General features: G+C 42.5%; 2 protein-coding genes and 3 long non-coding RNA genes across 6 annotated transcripts in view; 2 read left to right on the top strand and 3 right to left on the bottom strand.

Annotated features, from left to right (window-relative positions):
* The window catches only part of LOC134455833 (fatty acid hydroxylase domain-containing protein 2-like), a 10,919-nt gene extending 8,500 nt beyond the window's left edge, over positions 1–2,419 (bottom strand). The window contains exons 1-2 of one of the 2 annotated variants that reach the window (XM_063207175.1): positions 2,187–2,419; positions 1,997–2,046 (exon numbers count right to left, since the gene is read on the bottom strand). In XM_063207175.1, coding sequence (XP_063063245.1) covers positions 1,997–2,046; positions 2,187–2,202 — 66 coding nt within the window. In that variant the 5' untranslated portion in view covers positions 2,203–2,419. The remainder of the gene's footprint in view (positions 1–1,996; positions 2,047–2,186) is intronic. The other variant, XM_063207174.1, reaches the window with a different exon arrangement.
* Positions 2,420–6,177: 3,758 nt separating this feature from the next.
* LOC134455828 (ribosomal protein S6 kinase beta-1-like) overlaps positions 6,178–20,000 on the top strand; it is a 24,918-nt gene continuing 11,095 nt past the window's right edge. The window contains exons 1-3 of the mRNA XM_063207168.1: positions 6,178–6,354; positions 19,091–19,134; positions 19,740–19,860. Of these exons, the coding sequence (XP_063063238.1) occupies positions 6,178–6,354; positions 19,091–19,134; positions 19,740–19,860 (342 nt within the window). The remainder of the gene's footprint in view (positions 6,355–19,090; positions 19,135–19,739; positions 19,861–20,000) is intronic.
* LOC134455838 (uncharacterized) lies at positions 10,008–11,348 on the bottom strand. The gene is made up of 4 exons (XR_010036169.1): positions 11,300–11,348; positions 11,176–11,220; positions 10,421–10,453; positions 10,008–10,131 (listed from the first exon to the last, which is right to left on the bottom strand). It is a non-coding gene; the product is annotated as an uncharacterized LOC134455838 (long non-coding RNA).
* Positions 11,686–17,351, bottom strand: LOC134455843 (uncharacterized). Its single transcript, XR_010036173.1, has 3 exons — positions 17,268–17,351; positions 14,313–14,339; positions 11,686–11,902 (listed from the first exon to the last, which is right to left on the bottom strand). It is a non-coding gene; the product is annotated as an uncharacterized LOC134455843 (long non-coding RNA).
* Positions 14,645–17,505, top strand: LOC134455836 (uncharacterized). Its single transcript, XR_010036167.1, has 3 exons — positions 14,645–15,313; positions 16,822–16,908; positions 17,291–17,505. It is a non-coding gene; the product is annotated as an uncharacterized LOC134455836 (long non-coding RNA).

The raw sequence follows: 20,000 nt of genomic DNA, 5'->3' as shown, positions 1-20,000 counted from the left end.
TTGTGTACCACAACTAATCAATCAACACACCCAGGGTTTCCCCCAGCACTTTATAACTAAGGCGGCCACCTTGACACACCTACCACCTTGACTAGGTCCCATGAAAAGATATATTATGTATCATATTTCCTGTTATAAATGTAATTTTAGTTGTTAAGTTGCTTAGCCAAAAAAAGTACTTTTTAACGCCCCACCACCTTGACTAACAAAAATTCTTGGGGAAACACAGTGACAACCATCAAACAAGTTCTCACTGAGGTGCAGAGGTGTATAGATTAGAAGTTTAAGTACTGTCATGTAATAACAACACTACTACTAGGCTATGATATAACAAGGCTGCAACTATATCATACTACTAGTTTTGTAATGTACATTTATAACAGTACTTCATCTTTTACTTTATACAACACTGCTCACTCACTGCTTAGGGTAGTTAAATCTAACGAAGTCTTAATTGGTTTATTAGTAATGTGTCAGTGGCGCAGCAAGGAAGCATTCACGTTGTGGTTGAGGTAGTACAGTAACCACCAGCAAGGGTCAAAGACACTGCATAATCTCCAAGGCACACAGGTCACATACCTCGGACAGGGCAAAGGTCAGTGTATTTATGGGAAACGCTATGGTTGAACAACTGACTGTGTGTGTGAACGACAGCTGTGTGAGTGTGTTATATGATTAAATTAGAGTAGAGTAGAGTATAAAGTATTAATCCCAACACAGACACACACACAGCTGTATTGGTAATGAGTATATCAGTGAAACAGTGATTTATCACATGTGCCTTAGCTTAGCTTAGCTGTTTCCATGTAGCAGGATATTGGCAGGTTACATTGGTTTCAAAAATATCCTATTTAGGGGGCTAAAATGGATTTTACAATGGAGTATTTATTTTTATCCCCATGTTGCGTTTGAATTTCCACCTAACCAGGAGAAAAAAATACCCACATAAAAAATATCCTGCTACGTGGAAACAGCACCTAAGTGGTTGCCTGGTTAACATCAGACCTAAGACCTTCGGTCTTTAAGATCGAAACGATTGTGTAGAATTAAAGGCAGTATGGGAGTTCCCAGGCTACCTAAGTGGCACAGTGCAGCCAAAAAACAAAGTGATAAAGTGTCCAAACAAGTTTACCAGCGATTTATCACATGTGCCTTAGTGGCACAGAGCAGCCAAAGACCAAATGATTGTCCACGAGTGTCAGAAATCACTGTCCAAGTGGAAGAGCCAGGATCAAGTATCCATTGTATCAATTGAAAAAACATGGGGGATCACAAGTTTCATAGTGTGACCTTCCACCTCTCCACACTCACAGCATATCATGCTAGAATCAATGTTATAATGTAGAGCTATGCAAAAAACAGAAGTGATTAAATAACCAAATAACCTGTGAGACTCAATGCAATATGTTGTGCACAGCATTGGAAACAATGAAAAAGTGACTGATTCATGTTGTGTTTTGTAAGCTCCTCAGGCACTCTTGAAGGGAAAAAAACACCTGTAGTGGCCTTTAAGCAATTAATACTAAGGATTTTTTTCCTTTGACCTTCATTTTTGTAACACATCAGTCAGTCTTTTTTTTTACTCTGATGAAGACATTTTAACGTCGAAACATGAGCCTGGCACTGAAATAAAAACACATAAACTTATCCACATATGAGATGCTCCAGTGACTTCCCCATCTCACTCAGAACTCTTCCCATGATATAGACAATAGACGGAGGTCAGGATACCTTATTTTTCTACAAAATAATGTTTTACCAAGTCCCAAGACACCTCCAGTCGCTTATTACTCACTTCTTGATTCAGTCCAGGAGCTAACTGAGGTAGACTTGACCCAAGGTAGGCCACTGCAACTGTGTGTACTTGCAGCAGCCTATGTAATGATATGACACACACAACCCTAGATGCCTTTCTTACGCACACAGTTTCTATTTTCTTATGCACATGACTTGTGACCTACATTATTCGTTGGGATTTTAGTTCAGAATAGCCTACCTGGTTTAAACATGGCTGCGCCGTCTGTGGTGGGATTTGTTTCGTCATGTCTGCAAGACAAAGAAAAAAAAACATATCAAGTTAGTCACAGTGTATGGCGCAACTCATGAAACTAAAGGCAGCAGTTATTCAGTCTCGCTGTTTAAAATGGCATATAATGGCGATGAGTCTTCTATTCAAAAGTAGGCACCTTCAGTCGAAATCATGCAGGACGCGTGCCGTATGGATGCCGAGTTATTTCCAGTTTACGCACGGTTGTTATGAAACCCACTTTCCTCCGAAGTTTGGGTGGAGATGTTCAGTGCCGTAATCGAGTCCTGATTGGTGGTGTCTGTGGTCACATGGTTGTTTGTCCTTATGGTTTTCTCTCTTTTTATGGGTTTTCCTACTACAGGTCATCGTAGGCTACAATCGACTCTGGACAGCAGTTATTGCGTAGTTATACCGCGGTTATTGTCTCAAGTATAAGGTGATGAGAGAACAGCTTGATCAGACGGTCTCTTCATTTGACAGGCCAGGAAGCCAGCGCAAACACCCGAGGTGCAAAGTCCAGCTCGGTTGAAGCACATATCTGCAAGAATAATCGACATGAGACAATAATCCACCACATGAATCTTTGACTTTGAGAGGTGTCGTCGGTTGACAGAGCTGTGTGTGTGTGTGTGTGTGCAACCATGGGCAAAGTAAAAGCTATCACCTTTTAATATTAGCCTGCTTAGTAGGCATATCTACTGGATATGTTTCAGCTGTATGCACCAACCAGGTCACTAAGGTCAACGGAGAAGAATTTGCTGGTGATTCCAAAAGTCAAAACAAAGTGTGGAGAGGCAGCCTTTAGCTTCTATGCTTCAAAGCTTTGGAACCAGCTTCCAGATGATGTAAAACAAATGCACCCATAATAGCTTTAAATCTAGACTCAAGACAAAGCTGTTCTCAGATGCTTTCCCCTAGCGGCATATTATAAGTACATAAAGGAAAAGTATGCCGAATCCCATTTTTAATTTCTACCCCTACCCCTACGCCTTCCCCTTGCCCCTCGTCTGTTAAAACGGAGCTGTAAGGCGTAGGGCTTGAAACGCAACCCCTACGAATTGAGACACCCCTTCAACAATCACGGAATGACACTCACAGCTATCACGAATTCCAGGCGTTAGCTGGATGTTAATAGCGATTTTTTTCATGTGTGTTTCACAGAGACAATGACCATGACACATTGGGACAATGTTGGCACTGTGGCGCAGCACGCTAAACGCCCCACATTTGGGCTGCTTGCCCGCGGGGACCCCGGTTCGAGTCCGGCCGGGGTCATTTCCCAGCCCTGCAACCTCTCTCTCTCAGTCATTTCCTGTCTACTACACTGTCCTATAGGCCTAATAGTAAAGGCTGAAAAGCCCCACAAAATACTTTTAAAATTAATGCCAAATTACATGAAATTAATTACATTCATATTAAATAACATTTATTTCTAATATAACAGAAAAAATAGAACGACTTTTTTACTAGTTGAAAACCATGGCTGGCCCGCGATGCCCTTGTCAGAAAAAAAATCTGCCCGCGTCCAAACCTAGTTGCCTACCCCTGGAGCACATGGCACTATTTCGACATGCCATTATTCCGACATTGATAATTGTCGGAATACCGGCACATTTCCCACCGACCGCCGCTATTCCGACGTGCCGCTATTCCGACATCGATGCAATATGCTTTTGTTGCATTGCCTTCATTTTTTTACAAACAAATATTTTAAACCATTCTCAAAATGCTGCCATACTGTGAAACCATATATCATTATCAGGACAGCCGACATTTATAGGCCTAGGATGTTAAATCTAAAAAGGAGCTGTCCACGAGTGTGGTGCTGAAATCAGCGACATAAGACTCTTTCTCACCTTCCTGCTTTGAAGGGATAAACTCTGTAGCCTACATGCCAACCTACCCAATCAAATTACCTCGCAGCAATATTACCAAAAAGATGCAGTGACATGATGATGGAGCACACGACCCTTGCCTTTTTTTTTAGTTCCAGAGTTAAGAGCTGTTGTCGTGTCCAAAAGGTTTTCAAGATTCAAAATTTGTTTATTACGTCTTATTATAGGTTTGAAGACTACAAAGAGTAAAAATGGTTGTGTTTTTGTGTCCTCAAAAAGATTAAAAAGAAAAAAAAAGGGGGGGGGGTGGAAAAAGTGTAAGAAAGTGCCTTGTTGTTGTCTTCAGCATGAGTTCAGCAATCTAACTGCTTGATGGAAGAAACTAGCCTACTTTGGAGTCTGATAGTGTGAGATTGCAGGCTTCTATACCGTTTCAGGGCAACAGAAAAACTGTGAGGAGTTCAAAAAGGCAAGTCTTATGCTATGTTTAGGGTACACTGCAGATCGGACATGGCAATTCTGATTTATGCTCAGATCTGTTTTTTTGACCGGCCCATGAGATCTGTTCTGTCAATAACCAAAATCCGATCATGCATGTTTACATTTCTCTAGACCGGGTTTTAACTGGTGAAATGGCCGTACAGCGCACAACGCACAGAACAGCATGTACATATGAACCCAACACCTAGACCTATGTAATGTCTGAGCTCAGCGCGGCAAACACAGGTTTGGAAAAACATTGCGATGCTTGTGGAAGTATTCTCTCTATATTGCACACACATGCTCTGTCTCTCTCTCTCTCTCTCTCTCTCTCTCTCTCTCTCTCTCTCTCTCCCTCGCACACACACACACACAAACACACACATGGAAATCACACTCTGGCGCCAACACAATCTTCCTCCATGCATGTTCGTTGCGTCTTCAATCTGGCTGCAAAAGTTACTGTGCATTGTCCAAATCAGGGTCAGGTATCAAGTCAAGTATTGCGAAAAAAGCTGGGAGAAACACAAGTTCACAACTATGTGTGGTCACACCCAACACACACACACACACACACACACACACACACACACACACACACACACACACACACACACACACACACACACACACACACACACACACACAGGTGATTGTCTCGTATTGCGGTGTTTAAGATTCAGTGCAGTAATTATCCTATTGCAGAGATGTTGTTCCTGTTGTCCTTTTGGGGGTAGCAGCAGTAAGAGGGAGTTGATTTGATTTATGCAGTCAAGTCACCCACGATTATCTATTTCTGTGTGTCCTTCTGTGTGGTGTTGAACAGCTGGATGACCCTGGGGACAAAGGACCTCCGTTACCTGTCTGTCCTGCAGGGGATGGCACAAAATCTGTGGCTGAATATCTCTGGTTGTCGAGGAAAATGTGCAAGGGATGACTGTACTGTCCATTATAGAGTCAAGTCTGCTCAGTGTCCTCTTCTCTATGGCCTTCAATTCTGTGCCAACAACAGACCCAGCTTTCCTCACCAGCCTGTCAAGGCGTCCAGCGTCTCTCTTCCGCTACCGCCCCAGCATGCCACAGCATAGGTGAGCACACTGGCCATGACAGACTGGTAACACAGCTGCTGGAGTCTGTTGCAGTCAGATGTTGAAGGATCTCAGCTTCCGAAAGTAAAGCCTGCTCTGGCCTTTCTTTCTTACTTTCTCTCTTACTTCGGTAAGCGGTGAAGGTGTCAGACTTGTAGCCCAAAGGTTTCCGGTTCGACTCCCAACCCGCCAGGTTGGTGGGGGGAGTAGTTAGCCAGTGATCTCCCCCATCCTCCTCCATGACTGAGGTACCCTGAGCATGGTACCGTCCCACCGCACTGCTCCCTTGGGGCGCCATTGAGGGCTGCCCCCTTGCACGGGTGAGGCATGAATGCAATTTGGTTGAGTGCAGTGTTCACTTGGTGTTCACAGTGTGCTGTGAAGTGCTGTGGCACAATGGCAATGGGAGTTGGAGTTTCCCAATGGGCTTTCACTTCACACTTCACTTTTCACTGTTACCCATTTGGTAGGCCTACTTGGGTAGTAGGGTAAGAAAGGGTAGGTAGGCCTACTCATTCAACTGCATTTAGGAAAAAAAGAGACTTCTGGGCCATAGAGATTCTATTATCCAGTCTCACTGGGGCCTACTGACTCCACAAAATACAGGATGTCAAGTAGGCCTACGCACAGTGCTCTCTCTTGTGCTCCTTTGGGTCTGTTGTTAACTGGTTCAGTTCTGCTTATGTCCGCCAGAGGGTGGCATTTGGTGTGTTTGTGATTTGCCTTCCTTGCCTCTTTGCAGTGCATGTGTTGCAGTAGCCGGCTATGGCGCCGACGTATCTGTGTCCATGAGGCGGGAAGGGAAACCTTTTCTTACTTCTTAAAAATCCCGAGGCACCAACGTTTAGTGAGCATGGCGGGAGTATTCGACATAGATTTGGACCAGCCCGAGGAAAATGTCTCCGACGAGGAACTGGAGGAGGTAAATAAGGAGTACACGTGTGATAGCATGTTGTGTGCGGCTAAAAAGAGGCAGCTAGCTAGCTAGCACAGGCCCACTGCAGCGCAGTGACAGGCGAGAGCTTTAGCAAAGGCCCAGCTCTGACATCGCTAGCAACACACCAAGCTAGCAGGCGTACTGGCTCCAGCACCCTATTTGGCAACCCTGTCAAACTGCTCGCCAATACTGGCTGACAACTGACACATCTGTGCATTGTGCTTTTCTCTATGCTCTTTAATATGGCGGTGCATTTGGTAGATGTGCCAACAGGCTGGGCAGAGTTTGCATCGCTTGCTATCTTGGCAGAAATGCCAGCCATGGTATCGCGTTTCAACATCTGATGTTTTACAAATCACTTTGGCGTGCCCTGAAACCACAGCACTTCAGAGGTACCTAATTATTAAAGCCAGAGTATATTTCCCTGCACAGGGCAACATAAGGCGACTGATCTTTCGGACATCAAAACTGTGACACGCGCAGATCTTTGATTGTAAACATGGAACACGAAGTGACGCTAGCTAAAAGTTAACTTGTGTTTTGCTTTTAGCGTGCGTGAGTGTGCGTTACTTTCGCTTCGAACTGTCAACATTAGCACTCCAGCTGCGCTATCACCTATTCACATCGTGATTAAAGTTGCAATGTTATGAATGATATGAATGACCGTCGTTTAAAAGCCCCTTATCACCAGAGAACAATAATTGTGTGTGGACATTGACGGCATAGTGGACGTATTTTATACTCTGGGTGTACTTTGAAGCCTGTTTGCAGCCAGCTTCCCAAACTATTTCCCAACAATGTGTGTTATTTGTACTCATTGTCATTGATCAGAAATTGCTGCTTTTTTCCCCCAACCTGAGAATGTATAACACCATACCACTGCTTTCACCACCGAAAACCCCATGTGTTGGCGTGATTTGATGGCAACAACTCCTAATGCACTGCACCATGTAGTAGCCTCCCAGATAGCAGAAGGGCGTTGAAAAGACGGTGAATCATCGTTCTGTTCGCCGACCATACGGCGTTGAATAATCGTTGATCAGCGGCGTTGTTTCAACGCCCGTTTGCTCATATGGTTTTGCGTTGAAACAACGTTGAAAATTGGCGGTGTGGCGGCAGAGAATCACCCCCTTTTCACCCTTTATTCAACCATCAATAATATGGTTGAATTTTGGTCGTTCGTAGCCTACGTCCTGTTTTATCTACAACAGGATGCTAAAAATTGCAAACGTCTTTAAAGGTGCACCTTGGTCTAACATTAATTCATAAACACATTTGAACAACTTTTTGCAAAGTAAATTATTTTTTTTATTTTTTATTCAATCCTCTAGGCCTACTCCTCCTGGTGAGCAGAAATCTAAATGGAAACAGAAAAACAAAAATTAATTTCATGCAGCATTATTATATAGGCCTACAAAGTCATTGGCTATCGTGGTTTACCAAGCGCAAACCTACCTGGTTCCTCCTCTTTCCGCCATCTCTCTCCGGAGCATATTTTAGCCAGTTCTTTACGGCGTCCCCGAAAGCGGCGTGAGTGATGCCCGGCAACTGCTTTTGTAGAGCGTCTGAAAGAAGAGCATTGGGAAATTACACGAAGGTATCAGTTATTTTTTTTTTATCTGTTGTGTGTTTTTCTTGTTCATGCAATCTACTAGCCTAGAAATCTAGACGCCGGGAGCAAATTCAATTTGCGGTCGCTAGGGGGGTCGTCCAGATTTCTAGGCTAGCAATCTACTGTAATCTAGTCTCAAATGAAAAAATAGATAATGTTTCGTGTGACTGTGTGACCTTGCAAACAGTTTACCAAGTAAGCTATTTTTTTGCTAGGGCGTACTGGAAATGAAGGAATGCATTTCAGCTTGAGGAAGAAAATCTTTTGGCGGTGATTAAATGTAGGCTAGTTCTTCCTCCCCCAATTGTTGCTTTCGCCAGTTGACTCTAATCAGAGATCTAATACATCATACTTTCCGTTTTCCCCGGCCGTGACTCAAGAAGGCAAGAAACAGGCTCCAGCGTTTAGGTAAGCATGCTCAACATGTGCTCAACATGTAAGCATGTGCTAAGCTAGTTTAGCAGCTGCGCTGTCAGACGTGACAAATCATTTTAGCAACCCAGCCAGGCATGCTCAACAGCCAGCCGTTGATTGATTGAACTCGACTGCGACCTATTCCGTGTTTTATTGTTTGCCTTTGTTAGTAAGTGTGCTGTTTTGCAGTTACGGTAGGTCGCTTTTACTTTCCAAGTTTTGTGAACTTTCCCAGAGCCGCATGGTTTGCTAACACCCTACCTAGTTTCGGCAGTAATTTGCTTTAGGTAAGGTTCATTTAGCATTTGGTTACAAGCGGGATGTTTTTGCATGGCAGTAGGCAGCTTACTGACCTCTGTACGGTGTTGGTATTAACACATGTAATTAATAATTTCTGTGCTATTACAGGGAACAATACCAAGCTAAGTAACTTAAGTTAGTAGGCATTGTACTATGACCTGGATTCTACGTACTCACTGTGGCGGGTCCGAAAGAAGCTAGTTCTATTCCTCAACCTGATAGTTTTTAGTCCTGTACGGGAGGTGAAAAAGTCCTGACTCGTGAGCTCAATAGGCGCTGTGAATTGTCAGATCCAAAATTAGCCCCACAGCTATTTTGGTGAAAGTAACTGAAGTAATGCAAAAATACTGTAATGCTTTATATTTTTCAATATAGCAGTGTTTACAGCAGCACTTTTTTAGTCAAGGTGGGTAGGGAATTTGCGGGTGTCAGATATGGGACTATCATTTCACAAGTTGTGCAATTGCATAATGAAATGTGATGATACAAATCCTGGAAATAAATGGTTTATATATCTTTTGCAGGGGAACTTAATATAAAACACATATGACATGTAATACAAAGTTGTTCCTTTCAGATGACCTAGTGATGTATTACATGTTTTTAGTACCTTGTCCAACACTGGTTGTATATGGTTGCTTAATGCACAAACACAACTTACCAAACAGGACATCGTGCATTGTCGTCTCCTTGAAAGCTGTCTTCCTCCCCTTCCCAGTCCAGTTGAAGTTGCTGGCCAAACAATTCTGGAGTAGGCTCCTCATCATCCGCCTAACTGCGTCTCCCACATTATTACCACCACAGAGTGCCAGTGTAGACACCTGCAAGAACAAGCAAGAAGCAAATATTAGAGTATGAAGAGTTCAGATGCAAAACCCCCTAAGTGCCATTTCAGAAAATAACCTTAATTCATTTTTATTTAATACAAAGCTATCAAAATTGCATATTTTTATTTTATGTATGTTATATAACTATTTATATGTATTATCAAGTACATGAATGTAAACCAAACCAACAACAGGGTTCTCTAAAAATATAGAAGTGCAGGGCTTCAGAAATGGAGTTAGGGGTTTTTGCATCTGAACTCTTCGTATGTAGCACAATATTAAAAAAAACAAAAAAACAAACTTGCTGTGAGACCAAGTATTTGTTTCTTTTTATAGGTGTTGCAGATGGCTGTATAGACTCGGTAAGTACCATGAGCTGTCTCTGTTTCGGGTCAGACTTCAGCAGTGCTTCAATTCGAATGAAGTCCACCATTGCGGAGAGTAGCAGTTTATATTGGGGGGCAGAAATGTTTTCAGTTTCCCTCTGTCTCCCCATCTCTCTCCTCAACCCCCTGATCTCCATTGAGAGACCTGCAACATCGCGCTTCAGCTCCCTGTTCTCCTCCCTCAGCTGCCCAAGGAGGCCGATGATGGCGCTGATCCCCATGTCTGTGAAGGTACACTTATATTTGGACTTTGCTTTCTCATTGGTTAAAACTGGGGCTGTCACGATTACAAGTTTTGCTGGACGATAAATTGGCCAAGAAATTATTATGGTGATGAATGCTAATATTGTTGTCGTAGCCGTCAGTTTGAAAGGCTTTTCTCCGTTGCTGGATAGGGTGAATTTTGACATTACAGTTTCTAACCCCTCAAAAAGGAAACAAAGTCATTGTGGTAATTAATGAGCTGTCGTTGACAGATTGTTGAAACCAGTTGTACATCAGATTGACTTAACCACGCAGCAACTGGTGGTGAGCCTGGGGTGAGCCTATAACATAGTATACAGTCAGTCATTTGATCAAATGCATCTACATGATGTTGTTGGGTTTTTTTTTTTTTTAGCTTTAAAAGGATATGTATAGTTACCTTGTTCAATCAACGGCTGGCTGTTGAGCATGCCTGGCTGGGTTGCTAAAAAAGATTTGGGGGGGGAAAGTGAATGTATTGTCATGCGAGACAACTTCTAGGTCATTGTAGGTAATTAATGAACTGTTGTTGACAGATTGTTGAAACCAGTTGTACATCAGATTGACTTGCCACGTCTTGGCTGCGATGTGGCTGACAAATCAAGGTAGTTGAGAGTCAAATCTAGATTAGTATAAGGTGTGCCTTAATTTTGTTTCCATCTGAAAGTTTGAATTCTTGTATTTGATTTCTTTGTTGACTTACCATGGTAGGGATGGTGCGTCTGCGGTGACTGCCCACTCAGAAAATGGTTGTCTGAAAAGACACAAGCGAAGGTATTATTTAACAGTTTTTAGGACACTCTAAATATGTCTAGGTCTACAGCCGAACAAACGAAGACAGTCTGACCTAGAAATCATATTTGTATGTTGGTTAATATCGTCTTTCACTAACCATTCAAATAATTGGGGTTAGCCTGGGGTGAGCCTATAACATAGTATACAGTCAGTCATTTGATCAAATGCATCTACATGATGTTGTTGGGTTTTTTTTTTTTTTTAGCTGAAAAAGGATATGTATAGTTACCTTGTTCAATCAACGGCTGGCTGTTCAGCATGCCTGGCTGGGTTGCTAAAAAAGATTTGGGGGGAAAAAGTGAATGTATTGTCATGCGAGACAGAACAAATGAGGAAATTGTACAGATATTCACCTTGACTGAGGGAGGGGAATTGCCACTCACTTTCCAGCTGGGTGGCCTCTTCTTCCTCCCGTTGCTGGGTCCGCCTCCATTGGTTGTCTCACATATGAGCCTTTTCGTAGGCCTTTGAATTAAACAGAGAGACCTCACTGAAGCAGCTAAAATGAACGTTATTTGTTTAAGTAGTGATTATTAAAAAAAAAAAAAAACAATTACCGTATCCTCCTTCGGCTGCTGGCCTCCTCCTCCGACTCCAGATCAGCCGTAAGGCATCCAGATTCCACAGACCGGTCAAGGACCACCTTGGCCTTTACATAGGTGGCTGAAAAGGATGGCAGTCTCTATGAAATCTGCAGTATTGAAGCATTGTCATTGGTTTAATGTAGCAGATATGCAGCTTTACTTACCCATGTGTCGTCAGGACCCTCACCCCTCGATGTAAGTGCCACCCTTGGCCCGGGGGGAGGTGGTTGATGACAGCCTTCTGGTTCTTTTCTTGACCATAGGGAGGCCAGTAGCAGCTGAGTTGGCCATCCACCTCTGCCAGCCAACTGGATGCCACCACTGCTGCACTCCTGTCCTCAAATTCGACAACTTTCCACAGTTGTGCCATCTCTGGTGAATGGTGAGTATAACAAAAGTTAGATTTTTTATATTTATAGTACAGAACATTGGCAGAAGACCTTGTGTAATGTGACTGATATGCAATAGTAGGAGTTAATTTGTTTTAGTTAATTTTGATTTAATTGGATCTCTGGAACCTTTCATTTTTACACTAACACTTGCCTAAATCTAGTCTTCAAAGGCTTGCCGGGCTCGAGGCAAATGCATGCCCCCTCCCCAGGATTACCTTCAAAAATAAAAAAGGCAAAATAACAAAACAAAATAAAAAAAAGTACTCCGTGGGAAGAACAGTCAGTGCCATTCAGCTGGAGTACTCTAACTATCCAGATCCATGATTAAAGCTGTTTATTTTTTTTTCTGTTCTTTTTGTTTGTTTGTTTGTGGGTTTTTTTTCATTATTATTTTTTTAGGACTGATGGCGAAGAGGAATCGCCAAAAAACTCTCCCCATCTGGGAAAAGCATGCATTTGCTCTGGACGAGCTCAACCCGTTCCACATTCAGTTAAGTATCAAGCCCGAAGACCCGGTAGCAGCCGATGCTTGATGAGGGACAGGGATATGTGTAAAATGACTCCTTGTGTTGAAATGTTTCGTATACTACATGGACTGCTCTATTGTATTCGATTACATTTTTCACTACTCCAATTTTGTTTTTTATTATGATGCCATTGTCACCCTTCTTGACACCAAGACAGAAATCTTTCATGTATATTTTTTGAACTACTGGCCAGATCTATAGTCTTCAGCTAATGGGCTCTCCTGGTGTGGGTGTACCAAAATGGGTTGCATTGGTGGTGGTGGCACTGAACAGACGGGCTCTTCAGAAAGTCTTTTTACTATTTGTTGCAAGGGTTGCGAGGGCTTGCGTAGCATTTTTTACATTTTTCCTAAGTAATTCTCATAAGGAAATTATGAAATGTTATCAAGACAACCGAATTTGCGGTACTTATCTGCCAAGTGTAGTGTCTGATGGATGCTAAATACTATCTCCTCTCTACCATACAGCTGACCAAAATGGTTAACAAAAGCTACCAATAGTTTTTGGGCAAAATTAACCATCGTTTCGGAAATGTTAGGGGTGAGCAGCAAGAACATGGCCACAGAAAATAGCATAAAATTGTCAAATAGATCGTTTGGGAGAGTGTCTCTCAGAACTAAAGGCCCAGTATAAATAAGAAATTGACGTAGCTCTGACGCTTTCCACCTATCGAGTTCAGTAAGTTCACGGGGTTTGCGCGCAAATTCCGTTGGGATGTACGGCCGAAGCTGCAATAACTGTTCAGAGATGGCTTTTATGGCTCTTGTAGGCTGCCGTGTTGTGTTTTTCCCCCTCATCCAAAAAATTATTAATTTCTTCATGACGCCGAGGCAACATAAGTGCATGTAGTCAATGGGAAATGCCGATACCATTTTCACTAAACCGGTGAGAGGACTTCTGTTGGTGTGGTGGTCCTCATCTACCATGTTGTCAAACTCATCGTCTGTCCTTAGCCTAACCTCAGTTTCGGCATATTTCATTTTATTTTGCCAAACTCCGGCCTGGTGGCATTTGTCGCTCCCTGAATACTCATTGTGACATTTTATTTGCTTAACATATGCCCGTGCTGGGGCATCACAAATGAATGATGATATGTTTACTTTCCAGATTCTACCGCTGTATTCTACCCCTCGGTTAAGCAGGTCTGAAATTTCACTGACAAACTGTTGTAGATATTCGTTAATGTTGGGTGGTTTCCCAGGGCCACAAAATATGCCCACAACAAATGGCGTTTTGGTGTAGTCAAATTCCATCAGTGATAAAATGGGCCAAAACTGAACTTTTGAGCTTTTAAAAATTGGGAGAGCATCTATATTAAATTGAAGTCTTATTGTATCAATGAACTCTGGTAGGCGGATGGTGGTTAATTTGGACAGTATGCCTTTTCCCGATCCAAAATGGTAGTATTCTCCATTGCCTAGTTTCTGAAGTCGCACTGTAGGCTTGGTGCACAACAAGGTTCTGGCGTCCTTAGGCAGTTCTGGGTGACAGGGCCTTAGAATGGCCAACAGAGCAGTTAATGCTATCAAAGACACAGAGAAAGTTGCAGCTCAGTGTCTCAATTTTTGTTGCAGCCTTGTCTCGGCAAAGGAGTCACTGTCAGTATTACTGTCACACTCTGAAGACGTGCTGCCGTTGTTAGACTCTGCATCACTGAACCCTCCCCAAGCAACAGAATCTCTGCCATCCTCATCTACGAGTACACCCATTACAGGTGTAGGTGATCCAGTAGAAAGAGGGACTTGAGCAGCAGGAGTACCCAGAGAGGACTCAAAATCAGACACAATCGGCCTTTCTGACATTCCAGTAGCTCTAACAGCACGTCTCCTTTTTGACCAATAAGACCCCATATTTCAACAGTACCTTTTTAGGGGGTGACGAGGTAGTGGTCTTCAGGTTCCAGGTAAGTAAACAAGAAGGGGAAGAAAGACAGAAAAAGTGTCAGTATTGCAATTGAAATAACACTGTTCTAACTGTTCTATACCAAATTTCTGTTCTAACTGTTCTGTTTTTATGCATAGTAGTTCAAGATGAGCAGGTTAGCACACTCATTTTTCTCAGAGTAAAGCAGACATCAGGTTTCTGCCATCATCAGTGCTCTGTGCTCACAGTGGGCCCAACAGCAGATGGGCTCACTGTGAGCACAGAGCACTGTTGATGGTAGAAACCTGAAACATCTGCTCTACTCTACTCTACTCTTTAAGGGACAAGCATAAGTCCTACGACTCCCTTTGCATAAATATTTTGTGAATTACAAAGACTGATCCACTACGTTTGATTGTAGTTTGCACAATTTCAATTTCATTTTTTATTATGATGCGTTCATGCATTGTAGTAGGTGGTCTCATTGTTCTTTTTGGGTCCATGCACCTGCTTATTTTTCTTTGACCATTGATCTGTACTATGAATAAAAAAAATAACTTGTCACCCATCTTGACTTTAACACTTGCCAGAGCACAAATAAAGACATCTTTTATTCAAATGTATAATGCACCAAATGCATGTTATTTTTTTATATCACAGTTCAAAAGGTTAATCTGGAATTCTTTTGACAATAATTGCTAACTTTTTTTGATCCATGCAAACTAGAAAGGGGAATACCGTTTTATTGCAGCGATTAAAAATGTATTTGCTTTGACTGGTTAACATGCCAACACCTGAAGTATATAAGTAGCAGATGTTGTGGGTTTGATCGTAACGTCATGACGCAATCTTGCTGCGTCAAGAGAATTTTCAGATGGCCAATTGCAGCTCTTCGGGGTTTGTTTGTTTTTAACTCAACACTGGATGGACGTACTACCACGGTACTACTGTCACTCGCAAGACAAATTGTCCGCACAGATGTGGTGGTTTTCCGGTGTAAGGTAAGCAGCAGAATTATTCCCCAAATGTGCGGAGTTACACATGTTGACTGGGTGGTAGAATGGACCGACATGTCCTCGGGTCAATTTCAGCTGCAAAGATTGTTGTCGAAGGATGTACTAACTTAGCAATGGGCTAGCGTTAACTGACTGGTATGTTATAACCTTTGCAGGTGTTTGTGTTCTGTTACATTGGACCTGAGATAATGGACCAGTATTTTAACAAATGACTCCATCAAGCAAAGAAAGGCCAAAAAGATTCGAACACCTTCTACATCAAAGGGTAGAACCAGAGCTCTTAGCCGAACTTTAGAATGGCGCGTGTGATAACGTTAGCTAACGGGACTCCTCCAACTGCCTTAACTAGCTTACGTAATGCTAATAGTTTATAGCATAGAAATAATACAAGTTTATAAACTATGGTTTATAGCAGCCTAATCCTTGGTGAATTGTTGAAATATAGTCAAACACTTGACAATAACTTATGTTATATTTGAAGCGGCGTTGTCTTGTGCGGTCAGCATTAGCAATTAAACTATGTAGGAGCTTACGGTACTCATGGATTGCAATAGTTATAACGACATAATTATCAGCTGTCCTATGTTGACTTACCTTAAAAATGTAGAAACGCCGATATCACTCTAAACTAAACTACACTACACTACACTACCGTTATACTATAATATGTTCTATGCACTATATATTTACTATATATATATATATACTAATGCTATAAGCATTAGTAGTAATAATAAAGCCCTATGCGCTAGCTACCGGTATGCTGGTAGGCTACCGTATACTAAAATACAATACAAATATGAAATACAATAAACAAATATTAAATATAATGCTAGTAAAAATACAAAAAAATAGTAAATATACTGTTAAAAAATATACAAAGTTATAGAAAAACCTAACTAATAAAAAAACCTAACCTGTCCTCGCACCTATCCAAAAAACTAACAAATGTAAGCTAAAAACCTACACAAAAGTAAAAAATGTATGCTAAAAAAATAAACTACCCTACACCAACCTACCTACAAAAAAGGAAAAAATATATTTTTTGAAAAAATTCGCTACGTTTAAATCTCTCTCTCTCTCGCTATGTCTCTACTGTACCACAAACTGTCACCCACGAAGTAAACTGGAGCTCGGCATCCGTATATAAACAATGTCGCACGAGCTAAAGAATCATATGAGTCAAGGGGGCACGAGATGTGGATGGCGTAGCAACTGGACAGGACACTGATGGTTATGTATACATTAATAGGGGCTGCCAATGGAGGTAGACCTACGATTTTGGTTTGGTGTAGATAGGTGAGGTCAATCAATGGAGGCTGCAATCTTTGTTGTTTATATGGTTTGCCCCCTGGTGTTATTAGGATAGCCTTGCAAGAGGTGGACTCAGCTGAGTCCTAGGACAACTTGGAATGAACTGAGTGAGTGGAGTGAACTTTCTGGCTTGTTTGGTCATTTCTTGTTCATAGAACTTGTACTTTTGTCTATTGCAGCACAACGCCTCGAATGGAGAGGGAGAGAAGGACCTACAGCAGGCATCCTGTGAAGCTTTTCTCTACTAATATGAATGAAAATCAAAGGTCAGCCAGCTCCCTCACACCTATACGGTTGCCAACTCCCTGGGGGGGGGGGGGGGGGGGGGGGGGGGGCAAGGACACCCCTCCCCACACTAACGATTTTGCGTTATCAGTATCATCTGCTCTTTTAATTTTGATATTGAAGTTGGAATGTTGGTTTATGTATTATTTTATGGTTTTCCATGCACACAGCCAACACTGACATGGACCTCACTGCTGTATGCTAGCACTGAGGAATACCAAATAAGCAATCAAAACACAGTGATATGCTACAACAGCAAGAAAGCTTTTAATACACTTATGATAACATATACAGTGTGGAAATGTATTTCAACTCATTTTATTCTAATGTGATGCCTTACCTCAATTTTTGTTTCCTCCTCAGAAAATGATCTGTAACGCCATTCTACGGATCCAATTCCCCTTCAACTCCAGTGGTCAATGACTGTTGCAGTAGGTCGCTCCACGAGGACAACTGCTGCAGTGGGCTGGTTCCCCCAAGCACTACTGGATAGGCTAGCCCTCCTCGAAGACTTTCCAACCTCTTTCACTCAGTTGACATGACATTCGGGCCGAGCAATAAAGGATTGTTCATATGTATTTGATTTTGTACTTTGTACTACTGATCAGTTCAAGGGAATGTGAATGCAGCAAAACGCCAAATTTAACATACCCGTACCGGTTACTGTTCACACCTGATACTTTGTCATTCCCATTGGCATGGAACTTTTTAGCATCACAAAGATTTTTAGTTATTTATTTCCAGTTTCAATGAGCAGCATAGTTGCAGTACCTTTTTTTGACTATTTCCTGCACAGTGTACATTGGACTTGGCAGTAGATCAGTGCATGAAGATGAAGAAACAGCCCCCTTGTTAAAAAAAAAAAAAAAAAAAAAACCAGGACATTTAAGTTTTTCTATTACTTAGTTTTCCCTGGCCCCATCACTTTATAGCAGGGCTGAGCAATTATTTTGGCCCAAGGGCCACATTGGCTTTAGAATATAAAATTGTCTCAGCTTTATAGTAAAGGTAGTACATTGACAACAATTACCTACCACCTTTACTGAGTAAAAGGTGCAATTTGTATATTTGTATTTGCCTAATTATGGGGGGCGGGGGGGCTCATATAATTTATGATTCAACTGCACAATAGACGTTATAATCATGGTGGGTACATGTCTGATACTGCCAGTGTCCAGCCCTCCCTCTTGCAACATACAGAGACTTAATTAACAGGTCATGACAAATGCCTGGTACAGACAGTGACAGGAGCAGATACCCTGTACAAATACCTGTACCCTGCATTAAATTATCATACTGTATACACTCAACAATTATTATACATTTTTTAAACTTACATTTAAAAAAAAAAAAAAATCATTAATGCATGTAATAATAGGCTTTGGAAAGGTATTTCATTTCTTTACTCAGTGTCAGCTCGAAGCCGTGGTTGTAAAAGGATAAATGATGTAGTAAAAGGTGATCAAATTTGACATAGCAATATCTGTAGGCACCCTGTGTTACTTTATTAGTAAACCCTCTGGCAGATGGAATTTGCAGCATGCAGTAAGTATGGGCAATTAAGTGGATGCCCCGGTTTTTTTGTTTGTTTGTTTTTTGGTCAGGGGTCATGTGACTAAACGAAACTAAACTGAGTAAATCAGCAAAAGGCAACAATTGTTTGACTACGTGTAGCAGGTGGTCTGAGCAAGTGAAACCCTCAGTAATCTCCACGTTCGTGCAGGACATTTATTTTCCATGAAGTGGGTAAAGCAATGTGGTGCAAACAGGGTGAGACAACACTCAATGGCAATGTATTCTGAGCATTAGCCGCGTTGAAAGTTTGTTGGCAAAACTGGCGATGATTCAGCGCTGTATGTTCGACCTTTGCTGACGGTCGGCAGAACAACCTTAACCCACAGTGATTAAAACAGCGTTTATTCGACCTTCTCCTTTTGGCGTTGTTTTTTGACCAACGACGGAAAACGACCATTCTGACCAGAATTCATCGCCTTTTCAACGTCCCTCTGCTATCTGGGCTATATTTCCCATATTTGGTCTAGACCAATCACAGCCCGGATCTGGCCTGGTCGTGGTTGGTGATGATATTGCATTGTTGTTTTATTCTTGTATTTCAGGTGTGGTTTTATTCACTAATTTCTTTTTTTTATGGTTTGATTGTAGACGCAGATCACAGACTTCATGGATCAGTGCAGTGGATTTGAGTTGTAAGTACACAAACACCTTTGCTTGTTTGTATATTATATACTGTGTGTGTGTGTGAGAGAGAGAGAGAGAGAGAGAGAGAGAGAGAGAGAGAGAGAGAGAGAGAGAGAGAGAGTGACTGACTGACTGACTGACTGACTGACTGTGTGTATGTATGTGTGTGTATCTCACTAATGGTGAAGCACTGGCCTAGTTTGGCCTGGGTGGTGTGTGCGTGTGTGTGCGGCGCGTGTTGGCCTGGTTGGCGTGTGCGAACATGCGGGCGTGTGTGTTGGCCTGGGTGGTGCGAGTGCGCGCGAAGGGTATCGTGCATCATACTTGGAATGCCTCCGGAGCCCTCAAAGGGCACACGGAGATGGAATAGAAGGAAGGGATGCAGGCCGCTGACTGCTATCTGTGCTCCTCAGTTATCAGAATATCTAACTGTGTGTGTGTGTGTGTGCCTGCCTGCCTGCCTGCCTGCCTGTGGGTGTGTGTGTACCTGTGTGTGTCTGCCTGCCTGTGTGTGTGTGTGTGTGTGTTTGTGTGCCTGCCTGCCTGTGGGTGTGTGTGTACCTGTGTGTGTCTGCCTGCCTCTGTGTGTGTGTGTGTGTGTGTGTGTGTGCAGCAACATGGATGACTGTGAGAAGATTGAGATTTCTGAGGACAGTGTGAACCAGGGAGCGGAGAACATCCGGCCGGAGTGTTTCGAGCTGCTCAGAGTCCTGGGCAAAGGCGGATACGGCAAGGTAAGCAGGGAGGGGGGTGTGCGTGTGTGTGTGTGTGTGTGTGTGTGTGTGTGTGTGTGGGGGGGGGGGGTACAGAGGAATGTTGACTATGGAAGGGTGTATGTGTGTTTGTGTGTGTGTGCTAATGGAAAGGCAGCTAT

The sequence above is a fragment of the Engraulis encrasicolus genome, chromosome 9 (genome assembly GCF_034702125.1).
Source record: "Engraulis encrasicolus isolate BLACKSEA-1 chromosome 9, IST_EnEncr_1.0, whole genome shotgun sequence".
Classification (NCBI taxonomy): Eukaryota; Metazoa; Chordata; class Actinopteri; order Clupeiformes; family Engraulidae; genus Engraulis; species Engraulis encrasicolus.
The sequence above is the reverse complement of the archived record's forward strand: the minus strand, read 5'-3'. Positions and strand labels throughout refer to the sequence as shown.